The 13604-nt window shown below is 41.6% G+C and overlaps 1 protein-coding gene across 1 annotated transcript in view; it reads left to right on the forward strand.

Moving 5' to 3' along the window:
- LOC113031686 (transmembrane protein 65-like) overlaps positions 1-10784 on the forward strand; it is a 39501-nt gene extending 28717 nt beyond the window's left edge. The window contains exons 6-8 of the mRNA XM_026183984.1: positions 3505-3547; positions 8314-8419; positions 9430-10784. Coding sequence (XP_026039769.1) covers positions 3505-3547; positions 8314-8419; positions 9430-9579 — 299 coding nt within the window. The 3' untranslated portion in view covers positions 9580-10784. The remainder of the gene's footprint in view (positions 1-3504; positions 3548-8313; positions 8420-9429) is intronic.
- The last annotated feature ends 2820 nt before the right edge of the window (positions 10785-13604 follow it).

The following is a 13604-nucleotide window of genomic DNA, read 5'->3' on the forward strand; positions in this document are numbered from 1 at the left end:
AAATGCGCAGTTATCTAACCCGGTCCAGAGTGATTTAGCACTAATGTCAAGTCTCTAGTGAAGACGACAAATCACCTTCTAGGAGGCAAAAATGTCTCTGCTCGCTTGATGAGCGTGGAAGCTGCATGAATCGTCTACTCCTGACTTTCCTAATTACTTCAGTTAAACAGCCTTAATGATGTGAAAAGCCTGCAGCTCAAAATGAATATGAGGTCAAAGAATTGCACTCAAAAAAGATTTATTTGGCCAAAATTCTAACTCTAACTAATTTAATTACAGGTAAATTTTCAGTGTAATTCTGTTAAATAAGTATAATGTAATGTATTGCACTAAAGAGGTCATTTTGGTTCACATGCATTCAATTTGTACCAAGCACATTTTTCCTTTAGGTTTTTCAATAAATAAACATTTGATTTGATCTATTTCAGTTTAATTTTATTCAAAATTGTTACTCATGTTTAGTGAAAGTTAATTTTCCTCCCAGTGCACAGTTTAGAACATTTGATTGATGAGACTGGTCAAACTGGTAGCGCGCAAACAAACCAAGTGGTTGAGCGTGCAACAATGGTGATAAATATGAGGTGAAACTAGGAGGTTTTTAAGGTTTTTCTTTGCTTTGGGCTTTTTTGGGGGGCAGAATTAGGAAAAAATTTTAAAAAAAAGAAGGTTTGTCTCTCTAACTTTGTCAGCAATGTTGAGAAATACTAAATGGCCTGTATTTGTATAGCACTTTTACTAGTCCCTAAGGACCCCAAAGCGCTTTACACAATCAGTCATCCACCCATTCACGCACACATTCACACACTGGTGATGGCAAGCTACGTTGTAACCACAGCCACCCTGGGGCGCACTGACAGAAGCGAGGCTGCCAGACACTGGCGCCACCGGGCCCTCTGACCACCACCAGTAGGCATCGGGTGAAGTGTCTTGCCCAAGGACACAACAACCGAGGCTGTCCAAGCTGGGGCTCGAACCGGCAACCTCCCGAGTACAAGGCGAACTCCCAACTCTTGAGCCACTATCGCCCCCTAGACAAAGGATGGTGAATACGGCGCTCCCAGGGGGAGGAAAAAGAGGAAGACCTCAGAGAATATTCACAGATGCAGTACAGGAGGACATGTAGAGGGTTGGTGCAACAGAACAGGATGTTAGGGACGGGGTGAGCTGGCAACCCTTAAGGGGAGCAAGCTGGAAGAAATAGAAGTGTAATTTTCTTTCTTGACAGAATTGGTGCTTCCAGGCTTCAGTTTGCATACTTGAAGCCTTTGTACAGCTCCAGCTGCCTCACGCAAACAAATTTTCAGCTTTGAGTGAGAACAAAAGCATGTAAGGCCACGTACTGCTGAGTGCAGGTATACTCCTGTTTTTGTCACTGTAGAGAGTGCTGTTCATGCACGCCTATAAATTATGACCGCTTGTACAGGAGCAATACAGCTAGTGTAAAAAGTTCCCGCTGTCTCCCATTTGTAACTTCACATTGTTTCATGCCACATTTATCCCACAGCAGCCGTCAGTGAATAGTTCACATGCAGACAGGCTCTCTAGTTTTGCTTCAGGTGTAAAAAGCTCCTTTTTTTTTGCTGCTTCCAGGCACTTGCATCTGTTCGCTCCATCAGGTTGGCAGTACTGTCAACTATTAGGCAAAAAAGTTTTAGAAAGTTCCCAAGAAATACAGTGTGAAGGAAGCATGTGATAACAGTAACAGAAAGGTTAAGAAATGAAAGTAAACTAAAGAAAAGAGTGTGCTGCTTGGCATTTGCAATGAATTTACAGGCTTGTCGCTGCAAACACTGCAAGGTTGTGATTGAATGGGATTAAGCTGGTAATTACATGCAGTCTGTTTGTGATGATACAGCGATTAACTCTGATAAATGAGGGAAAATCCCCAAACAGCCTGTTGCTTTCCACATACAGAAATTTACATTAAGTAGGAGTTCACATGTAATACTAATATTTAGAGTCCATCCAGAAATCAGAGATTACAAACAGGAAATCTTTTTTTTTTTGTTACTCTTTGTCTTTTTAATTGACTTCCCTTTTTCTACTTGATAAAGTTTGTCAGAATATCAGTTACACTGTGATTTCTGTGTTTGCAGCTGCTTAAGAATGACTTGAATTGTGATGCATTTGCCCGCCCCCTCATCAGTCTGTTGATGTGCATCAGATCTAATGCCAAGGCCCCGAAGAGGGAGAGAAAGCAGCGAATTAAAGGCACAGCCAACCTTGTCTCGTAATTACATCTGAGCAGGTTGACCACATAATAAAGTCTCAAGCTGGCCTCTCCATCACTGCTGTCTCTTCAGTGGCTGTACAGAGGTGCAGTGTTTAACGTCAGCAAGATATTGTGTTACATCTGTTTTAATCATCTTCAGAGTGTAGATTAATTTGCCTAACGTGGCCATATTGCCTCAAAGCAACCATGCACAGCTGCACGTGTGTCCTCCTTCAGCTGACTGAACATTGAACTGCTGCATAGCCAAGAATTCACCTTTGTGACCGTATAAAGTACTGGTACACAATTCAAGACAAAGCATGGGGCTAATGGCAACTCTCTCTGTTTAAGTGCCAACATGAGGTGAAACACACTGAAAAATTATTACACTGCCAGAGAGTAACGTTATATTTAGAAATTAACTAAAAATGTTTAAATAACCACACGAAATCTTCATCTGACCTAAATCAGCTGAAGCAACAAGCCCCTTTTCCTTTGTGGTATTTGCTGATTTACAGTCAGATTTAATGGTGCACAGTGCAAAGATTTCTGCTAAAAGTACCTTATTTAGTCCAAATATGCTCTGTGTGCTTTGGCACCGACTCTTGGGCCAAGAGTTGCACACTTTCCTTTACTTTCCTAGCTGTTGCAACAGCTCTCGCCTCTCATTCAGAGGCTCTAGTTAAGTCGCTCGTTGTTCTTGTCACAGAAAAAGAAGCTGCTTGCTTTTAAACTTTTATAAACCAGAAGCTTAAAGATGCTTTGCCACAGGATGCATGTGTCTCTGCTCGCTTTGTTAGTAGAGTGTTTGTCTCTGAGTAATGTGTACAATATTTATTGCTACAGTAGCTCAAAGATCAGATGAAAGTGCTCGAGCCCAGCCGGAGATGATGACTGTGCCTCAGCAGTGATGACACGATTGCGTTGTGTGTTTCCTCTGGAGTGTTTCTGTAATGCTGCAGCAGCAATGCTCTGCACTCAGGGTCAGGGACAGCTGAGAGAACAGGAGTAAAGCACAGGCTTTATTTTCTGTCCTTAGGCACAGCTGTTACAGTACCATACGGCACATTCAAAGCATAAACCGGTGACAGTGAAGTTATTTCAGCGTTCCCTCGTCCTCTTTTACTTGCACTACAGCATGTAAGAAGCAAAACGGCAGCAGTGTGGTCTTCTTCTTCAGTGTGTTGTGCCTCTGCTTCTTTGATGAGCCCATAATGCACTTGGGACATCCATCATGCCCTACGGAAAAATGCCTCTGTAACCCATGCCTCTGCTTCTCCCATTATCTACAGCTGCTGCGCTGGGCAACTTGGTATCAGATCTGGCAGGACTGGGGTAAGACTTGACACACACACACACACACACACACACACACACGTTTGGTAAATTCAAACAGTTCAGTTGAAATTTAGAATCAGTCAAGGAAAGGAAGAGCCATTAATCTGATTGTACAGCAACACGTTTTCCACACAAATATACACAGATAATAATAATAATAATATTTATAAACAAAGGTCCTTTTCACATCACGTTGAGAAGGTAAAGGTTTACCATCATGTTGTTCGTGGGGCTAATTCAATAAATTGCTCACTTTTAACCAGTTACTGGCCCAGGCCCAGGGGTGTGGTTTGATTAAAATGGGACTGAACTAGGTCATATAGATTAAGTAGAAATTATTGTGTATTTAAATCCCTGAAAAATCCTTTCATTCATTTTCCTCCAATTTCTTCATTTTTATTCTGTTTCCTGTCCCAGAAACCCAGCAACAAAAACCCCATCAGATGTTTTTTCCCTTTCCTGCATAATCAAAATTAAAAGAATGAAATTAAGTAAAAGTGGATTAAAACACTGACTGTAAGGACTGATGAATTTGTACAGAGTAATTTAATGTGATTTCCTCAATAACAGCGTAATGATATAGGAAAGCTTGATGGTCATGTTTCTCCGATCCTTCCATCAGCTCATGCATGACTGTTTAAGCGCCTCCTTGTGGCCACAGAGATCATAACCAGCTTCCTGAGCTGCTTCATGAGCTCAACCAGTCCCATTACTTAATATAATGGAACACCAGGGTGAATGCAATGATGGCGTGCATTTATTCTCCTCCTTTTCAGTGTAAATCATACCCATGCATGGATGACAGAAGTGGAATATGCTGTTTCCTTCTGTTTCCCCTGTGATTGATTAGTCTAGTTCTTGTGGTCCATGTAAACACTCTCAGCAGGCACACACACGCATCCATGAGCGAGTGTGTGATTGCCGCTCAATCAAAAGAGGAAAGTGGAGCCCCCGTGGACGCTTTATCAAGGTGAGACAAGGCGTGTGAAGGCCATTTGTCTGCCTCAGAGTCTCAGTGGAGCTGCAGCAAGAGATTTTCACAGCAACGTTTGCGATACAGATTTTGTTCTAACAGGAAACGCTTTAGTGTCCACATAACGCTCGTCTTATAAATTACACTGGGAGTCGGCGGCACTTTAGTGGCTGCAGAGAGACTTCTTGCTGAGGTTGTAGTTGGACTCCGACTCTGAGATCCCAGATGACTAATTACTGCAAATATTACGGCTGGATTTCAAACTGTTTGGTTAACAGAAGTTGGCAAAATTCGTAAATAAAAAAATCCTGTGCATGTACTCGAAAATATGCACATGGCTTTCTGTTGGTGAGTTGGATTACAGCCACACTTTCAGACATTTAGTTCACCTGGAACAAGATCAGGCTTCCCATTCCCAAGCAGCATAGATGTGATGATGTTCAGCCGCAACTGAACTCACTTTCCACCTGCATAGATGAGCCAAATGAAAGACTCTGGAGACTGATTAAAATGCCTCTAACGAACTTACTGTGAACTGCAGCTTCCTTTAGCTTTCGTTTGTTGAAGTGCCTTTAAGTTTTATTTAATCAAGAACTGAGTTCTAAGAAAGCTAAGAAAGTTTTCCTTCTTAGCTGAATTCTGCTGGTTAATGTGCTTGTATGTACAGAAGATCCTGATTTGGTCATCGCGTTGGTATGCAGGAACCCACTGCAGCCAATGAATGCTTGTCTCTGTGTAATATATATATATTATATGCTTTTAGATCATATACACACAGAAAATTATATACTGTACCTTTTACCAGTATAAAGTTGTTTGGTTGATATCCACGTACACTGATATTTGATGTGCAGGAGTTGGTCTTCACTGAAAAGTTAAGGACATACTCTATGCAGGCTAATGAGTGTGCTGTAACACGAGTCATAAACACTCTGGACATTGCATCAAAAGAGCCTCAAACCTGCTGGTCCTCTGAGTTTAGTAACTCCCAGTTACTAAATTTTGACTATTATATAATCAAAGTGCACAGACGTAGCTGTCACTGCAGCATGTCCCTTGGCCAATGATGCTTTTTAGTCCTCATAATTAAGAGGAAATCTGCTCATTTAAGAGATACTGACTCACTTGTAGAGAATCTTCCGTGTGTGTGACTGTGCTGAACAACATGCACAACCGTTTCCACATATGTGCCAGTGCATACATATTTTTATCATGTAGGAGTTCATGTTAGGCCACGTTTGTAATGTTTCACTCCGTCTGAGTCTTTTAAGTATTTCGAAAAAACCTAGGAAACCATCTGAATCTTGCTGAACTCCATAATTGAGCTCATGAGTCATTCTGACCATTCAGCTGGTTATTACTAATGCTTCTGTCGAGTTTAGCCTCAGCTGTTTTAGGAATTTCTTACAAATGCAATGCATCGGTGGCTTTCTGGGGCAGACAAGGAAATGCACATTAGGGATCTTTAGGGAATACAGAAGTGGAGACGCATCCCCCTCCGTATCATGCCTGCATTTTCTACCTTACTCCTTCTGAATCCTGGAATAATCTGGATTATATTCCATTACCTTTCTTTAAAAAAAGTGGGTGAATGCCTGTGTGACTGATGCCTTTTGAACTTTACAGATTAACAATAGTGACATTTCGTCAATGCACAAAATTCTGTTTTTTTTTCCAAACACAAGCTGAGTAACTCAACGTGATGGCTTTTAGTTCCTCCAGATGTAATTTTCCAAATGATAAAATGTATAACTGTGTTTTCTGGGGCTTGCAATGCACCCGGCTCATGTTTCAGCCTGCTTCTCACACAGTGAACAGCCTGTCTGTCTTGTTTTATGTTTTTTGGGATGAGCTCGGGCCTTTCAGTAAATTTCATCATTCCTGCATTGTGATTGCTGCAGTATTTTGTTTTGGCTTTCTTTTTTTTTAAATGCAGAGCTTATTTATTTTGCCCTCCACTGTTACAAGAGCACGGGTAATTTGGAGTGAATTTGATCTAAAGCCGTGGATGAATGTGAAAGAAATTAGGATTGGGGCTCGGCGGTGAGACTGAATTTCAAAGAAGCGGAGAGAAAAACCAAATGCCACCCTCACTGCAGCTTACTGAGCTTCAAAGCTGTGGTCTCAATTACTTCAATTTAACCATCATTTTAAATGCGAAATAGAAGAAGAAAACATAAACTAGAGACTTAATGGCTACAGTGTATCCACTTGAGATGCTGTAAGAAAGAATATTGTCTAATGAATCTACTTATTCTCCTCATAAGGACTTAATAGCTCATCATCTGTTATGATAAGAATCAGTCCTATTTCCACTACTTCTGCTGCCCCATCCTGAAAGGCAGTGGGCTCGAAAGCACACCCCCCTGGACACAAATGCACAGGCAGACTTGCCTTTTTCTCAGATATGCTGTGTGCAGCTTATCGCTCCCCTAACAGCTCCAGCTGCAGCTTATTTGTATGTGCAGCCGACTGAGGATCCATTAGTGCCAGTGAGTGAAGCCGACCTGGGTCCAAATGTCAACCCATATTTCTTCCCTCACATTCAAAACCGCCTCACCTGCACCATATTTACGTGCCTTGGCACATGTAGGGTCACATGACAGTGTTTCTGTCGGTTCCCTTCGTTTGCATATTAGAGTCCACTTCCTCCTCTCTAGCTTCAGCCAGATAATTTTCCTTTTTAATGACATTTGGCAGGCTGGCTGTCGCTTCATGTCCATTTTACACCAAAGTGGCTCTAACTGCTCACTGGAGCGTAGCAATGACCTTCTTGCTCTGTTTCCAGGATGGCCAACTGTAGAAATATTCCCACTGTTTCCAAGAGTCTTTTATTTCAGGACTATTAAGCCAAGTGTCTCTTTGGAAACACTTTTTTCCCAAACACACGAGCGGAAACCTGTCAGGTTGTGGACACATAACTGAAGCAGGAGGCACCTGAGCACAATCAGGAGTGCCACAGCTTTCAAGTTCAAGGTTCTTTATTTGTCACATGCATAGTTATACAAGTATAACACACAGCTGAGGCCCCCTGTAGGTGAATCATTTTCATTTCTGTCAAATGATAGAAATGAAATGAAAGGAATGAAAGGATGATATGGCATTACCCAGTCCATATCAGAATAGAGATCCAGCAGAAAGTTCTTGTTTCTAGTTGCACAGAATTCTTAATCCAATCTTACTCATTTTTCTACATCGTGGTGATTTCCGTGGAGCACTCTTTATCTGCTGCAATCCGTCATCGGTCCGTGATCTGTGTAAATCCACGCAAAGCCCTGGGACTGAGTTAATTTATACACTGTTGGAAGCTTCCTCTTTTACTCCATCTGTTGTTAGAGCTGAGGTTTGGCATCCTGCTGGGTTTATGAACATCAGCGACAGGAAGCAGACCGGAGCATTAATCTGTTGATTTATTTTGTCGTTATTAGCACCGACTCTGGTTGTTGTTTGCCTTGGTAGGGAAGTGTCATGTTAGCATGGGTTTATTGAATTATGATACGTAATGGAGAAAATTATCAACGGGGGGATTATTATTATTATTAGCTCCTCACCATGTCCTGAAGTTCTCCAGAGGCCTGGTAATGAACTAATCATGTGATTCAGCTGTGTTGACCCAAGGTGAGATCTAAAACCTGCAGGACACCGGCCCTCGGGGCCTGGAATTGCCCACCCCTGCTGTATATAGAGCGTTCTATCAATAGAATAATGCTGTCGCTGCAGTTTGCTGAACTGTGTTAAGTCCCCTCCTGTTTAATTCTTTTTCCATCCATCGGTCTCTCCCTCTCCTCAGGCTGGCAGGTTATGTAGAAGCGTTGGCGTCTCGGTTGGGGATGCAGATTCCTGACCTGAGCCCAAAACAGGCTGATATGTGGCAGACAAGAGTCAGCTCTCACACGGTGGGTATAGAAACAGTTACAGAATTTGCTCTGGTTCGCTCCCCCACTGAGCAGCTCCTGATGTGCGAGTGAAACCACTGCAAAAAAAGTGTTTCTGTTGCATTTCTGTGCAAAATGCACATCAAACCAGGACAGGCCTTTGCACGCTGACAACTCAAACGCGAGTAACACAAGTCTGTGTGACGGGGCCCAGCTTTCAAATGTCATAAAAGGAACTGGGACCTGGCGATCTTTAATATGCTATAAGTGCTGAAGCATGAAATATAATAAGCTACAGTGATTAGTCTGGCACCTGGCTGGTTGCTAAAGGCTGCTGTGGCTTGTGAAGAAATAGTTTTTAATAAATACAAGCCAAAAATAACATATTGGTCTTTGGAGATTTTTAAGTGTTTGCTTCCAACCCTTTGTTAGTGTTACAGTAAAGAGGGAAGGTGTGGCATGAAAAGCACCGAGCTCAATAAAAAATGACAATAAAGACCAATTTACAGTTACATAAACAACTTTTAATGCTCCAAGTCACAGTTATAAAAAGACAATTGGTTTTACATTTGTGCCTTTATTGAACCTAGTGAATTTTAACTCGCGCTGCAGGCTGGAGAAACCTGTCCACCTCTGTGTAAATGACTTCTCCACAGGGTTCGTGGATTCAGCGGCTGCAGTTAAGGAGACCAGATTGGAGATGTGGGTTGTGGATATGTCAGTTCGTATAAATTAAGGCCACTGTGTCTGTTTTTCAGACAGAAATCAGCTTTTTTCAGTAAATAAAGGAGTATAGGGATGCACAGAGGCTAAGAAAGCTGAGGGTGTTCATCAGACAGCAATAAGGCGGGCTTTCTGCAAATAAAAGAAAAAGAAATTTGAGGGTCTCTCAAGGATTTGCCAACCTGCAAAGATCACACCTAGAGAACAATATGCAATCCTGAAATAAATGAAGAATAATCCCACGGTAACAATGTGCAGAAATCCCTCCATCTTTGCTAAAATCTTTGTTGTCTTCTTCCCACCCGCAGGGTAAAGCCATCGGCGTGGGCATCGGCTGCATCCTCGGTATGTTTCCCCTCCTCTTCTTCAAGGACGAGGATGAGAAGAAAGAAGGCCAGACGGAGGTGAAGGAGCAAACGCAGTCGCCACCTGCTCCAACAGAGAGCAGCAAAAACTGAGGCGAGGCTAGAGACAAATACTATTCAGAATCCGTTTGAATGCTTGACTTAATCTGACGCCGACTGCTCTCGCCTTGTGCGCTGGAGCGTATGGTAATATCAGTGAACTCCATACGGTCCAATCGCACGGCTCAGTCGAACTATCTGAGGTATTCTGAAGAGGATTTTAGATAATATTCGATCACAAACTCTGAACTTAAGCACAGGAGGCTCGTCATCTCTCGAAGAAACGACTGCTGCTACCTGATCCCGTAACCTCACTTCGTCTCGACTGACCGACACGGTCATTTGTCTAAGACACCTCCTCTTACCTCTGGCTATAGATGGCTAGATCGCATATAGGTTAACTGACAGCTTCATGCACCCCCTGAAATATTCTAGGAGAAAACCCAGTTAGAGCTCAGTCGTGTTATAAAGTTCTTGTTTTCTGTCAGAAATCTTGAAAACCTTACAGGGAAGACGGAACAAAGTCAGTTTAGTGTTCCAGATCAGCCAATGTTTAAACACCTTTTCCGTGTTTCCCTGTCAGTTTTTGGTGGTTATAAACCAAGAACACGGTGTCTTCAGTTCCTAAAACATGTAAGCTTCTGGATTTGAGCAAGTCCTGCCTCATCCACAGACCTTGACAACTAGTCCGCTGCAGGTGGTTAAATCTGTAACACCTGAAAGCTTCTTCTTCTCTTCAGTGGTGCACTGCATATGCACACCTCTGCCAAAGGGTTCACACAAATCACTGAAGAAGTGAAATGTATTTAAAAGTCCTACAAAATATTTTAAAGAAGAGGCAGAGGGAGGAAGAGGCAGTGAACAACGATATGAAGTATAAACTGTGGATCACCTGGATCCTCTTTCCTCATTTGCACTGATCCTCCGGTTCATATGTCCACATTTGCACCCACTGGACGAAATACAATATATCCCCCTCAGAGGTGAGATGATATTCAACCTCTTCTGAAAACAGCCACACGTAGAGGTGGAGGTTTGGGGGGAGATGAATGTTATTTTGCATAACGTGACTGCTGTAGTGTTTTCATTTTGTGAGATTAACTGTTACGGTGTGTGCAGACGGGCTGCATTTCTTCCTGTCCCTCACTTCTATTGTGTGTTACTGCCCTCCGCTGGCCGATAGATGGAGATCTAGTTGTTTTCTTTCAACTTGGTGGACCTGCTACGACGACACCCCCCCCCCCCCCCCCCCCCCCCACACACACACACACACACACACACACACACACACACACACACACACACACAGGCTTTAATTCGCCACAGCTCCCACAAACCTTAGCTGCTAGTCTCCCCCGGTCATAATTTCCAACTTTCCTCACATCGCTCATCACCCTGTAATTATTTTTCTGAATGATTCTCCTTCAGGAGCTGCACTGAAGAAGTGTTTAGAAATATACGAGAGGCAGCTCTGCGTCACAGCAAATGTATTTATTTTGTTATAATATTCAGACTGGTATTCATGTACGTTTGTATTGTGTTTCTTCTATATCTCAAAGGGCCGTGAAAATATTTATCAGCACAAAATATACCTGCGTGAGTATATTTTAGCAGCTTTCTATGCCATGAAGGACCCAGCGGCTGACCGCTTTATGTTACAGTCTGAACTCACTACGCTTGTTCTAAAAAGACTAAGGAGACCCTGTATACCCTGTATATGACTGTTTTCAATATTTACCGCGTGGGTAAGAGTGATCCTGAAGAATGATAATAATGAAGAAAATGAACGCGTACATATATGTAGCTAGGATTTTTGAGTTTTTTATCTTGATTGCTTGATATCCACCTTGCATGCACTGTTAATAAAAAGAAACCTTAATTTAAAAAAACAGTATGTTGTAAGGTTGTGCATCACAGCAGGATGACTCACTGGTGGAGGATAAAGGAGAGGTAAAGTACTCATGCTGGAATAAGATGCACAAGTTATTTAAAATAAATAAAAACTATTTTGTGGCCACAAAGAATCATGTGCTTCAATTTAAGATGGCTAGCGATAAACTTCAGTTGCTTAAAATTGGATTGTCTGTTCAAAGCAAAAAGGATTTTATGAAGGATGGGAAAGGTTTGCAGTAATAACAGCAATTTGCCTCTTTGAACCGCGCCGTTAAATGGCCTGTCCCAGGCTTTAAGGCTCTCTTCAGTGTGCCAGCCGCAGTAAAAACATATAATCTCAGTTAAAGTATGGTAATACTGCCTTTTCCTGGATACCATTTAAAATACACGACTGAAGTTATTGTGCTATTGAGAGCCAACAAGATCTCCAGTTCACAGAAATTTTGAGCTGCGATCTCTTTTTGTTGTTGTTGTTGTTTTTTGAAAATAAGGTAGAAAAAAAGAAATGTTTGAATCCAGCATGCTGCAGTCAAATGCATGCATTGAGGATCTTTTTTGTTTGACGTTCTGGTGTTCCTCGAATGCTGTGAGTTGGTAAGTTGTTTAAATTCATTGCATTGGTACAAGCAGGAGCTGAGATCAGCTTCATCTCTCTAGGAAACTTCATTTTAGCCGAGAATAATCAGTTTGCCCAGTTGCTCCTGTGTCGTGATGGAGTCCAAGGGGCTGAAAAATTCATGTTTTGCTGTCTGTGAAGGTAAAGATGTGCTCTGTGCAACTGTATAAAGAATAGAACCATTAAAATAATCCTTAAATATAATGTAGACGGATAAAACTGGTGTAGATTATAGGAGTGTGTTGCTGTGTTTTGTTTCAGAATTGATCTGCTTTGATTAAAGTTGCGACCTGGCTGCAAACATCTTCCCTAGTGTGGACTTTGCCAGAATGTTCTGCATGAGGACGCTGTTTTTAAATGTATGTAATGTAAATGCGTGGCCTGCAGCTCTTCAGCCATCAGGCTATCTGCAAATGATGATAAATTTTGCCTCTTCACACCAACGCAGTGGATGTTAAATCAAAGTATCAAGATGGAATTGAAGTGCAGACTTCCAGGTTTAATTCTCAGGGTTTAGCAAAAGTATTTCATTCACTGTTTAGGAATTACAAGCATTTTGAAAGTCATTTCAAAACTTTGCCTTTGGATCATTAACATTCTGTCAGCTTGGGAAAGTGAAGCTGTGCTTTTCTTTATGATCCAGGAACTTCCAGCCTCTCCTCCTTTTTTAATATCTCTTCCTACTCCTGTGCAAGCGTTTGGATCAAATAGTAGCAAAGATTTAGGAGGACTAGCACAGAATGCATGAACAAATGAAAGACAAGGACTGAGCCTGAACAATAAGTGGAGGCTTTTTCTTGTTTTATATTGTTCATTAAGGACAGTTAAATTTTGTTTTGTTATTTGTTTCGATGATGAAATGTATGATAATCTTTTCTTTTTTCATTCTGTAATTTGATCAAACTTCATAGATTAGTCATTTTTTCCTTTCATCCTGTACATTTTTGTAGCTTGTGTGGAAAACTTATCCAACTTGTTTACACATTTTTAGGTGACAGGTTGAGGATTTCTAAGAAATATGCAAACACTACAGCTGACTAAAAAAAAGGTGCATACTCTCAACTTTTCTAATCCTTCTAGATGATTGGTTATATTTGCAAAAACTAGCTATGCAAGCATCCATACTTTTCTGATCAGCTGTTGTTGTTTTAATAACAGCTGAGGTATTTGAGTCTCTCTAAAATGAAAACAGTCAGGCAGTGTAGTGATTGTTCACTTCATTTTATACATGTTTGTTTTCCTCTCGTCTTGCCTCACAGTTGTCATTACGTGACTGAATTCAGGCAGAATCACTGCACACGCGCACACACACCCACACACGTCTGTGTCACATGGGAAAAGACGTGACACAAGGGACAAAGATGGAGCCCCTTTGAGAATATCATCCGAGGTTAAATTGCTGTGGGGAGAGGCGTCGCATGGAGAAGGAGAGCAAACTGTAAGAACGAACACAGCAAATGTTTTCTTCTGACATCAGAAATTGTTTGTTCCTAAAAGAGGTTTTACAGTCACATCTTCAGAGCACAAAAACAAAAAGCGTCTTCGTTATAGTTTATAATAAACCTGCAAC

Source organism: Astatotilapia calliptera, chromosome 11 (genome assembly GCF_900246225.1).
Source record: "Astatotilapia calliptera chromosome 11, fAstCal1.2, whole genome shotgun sequence".
Lineage (NCBI taxonomy): Eukaryota > Metazoa > Chordata > Actinopteri > Cichliformes > Cichlidae > Astatotilapia > Astatotilapia calliptera.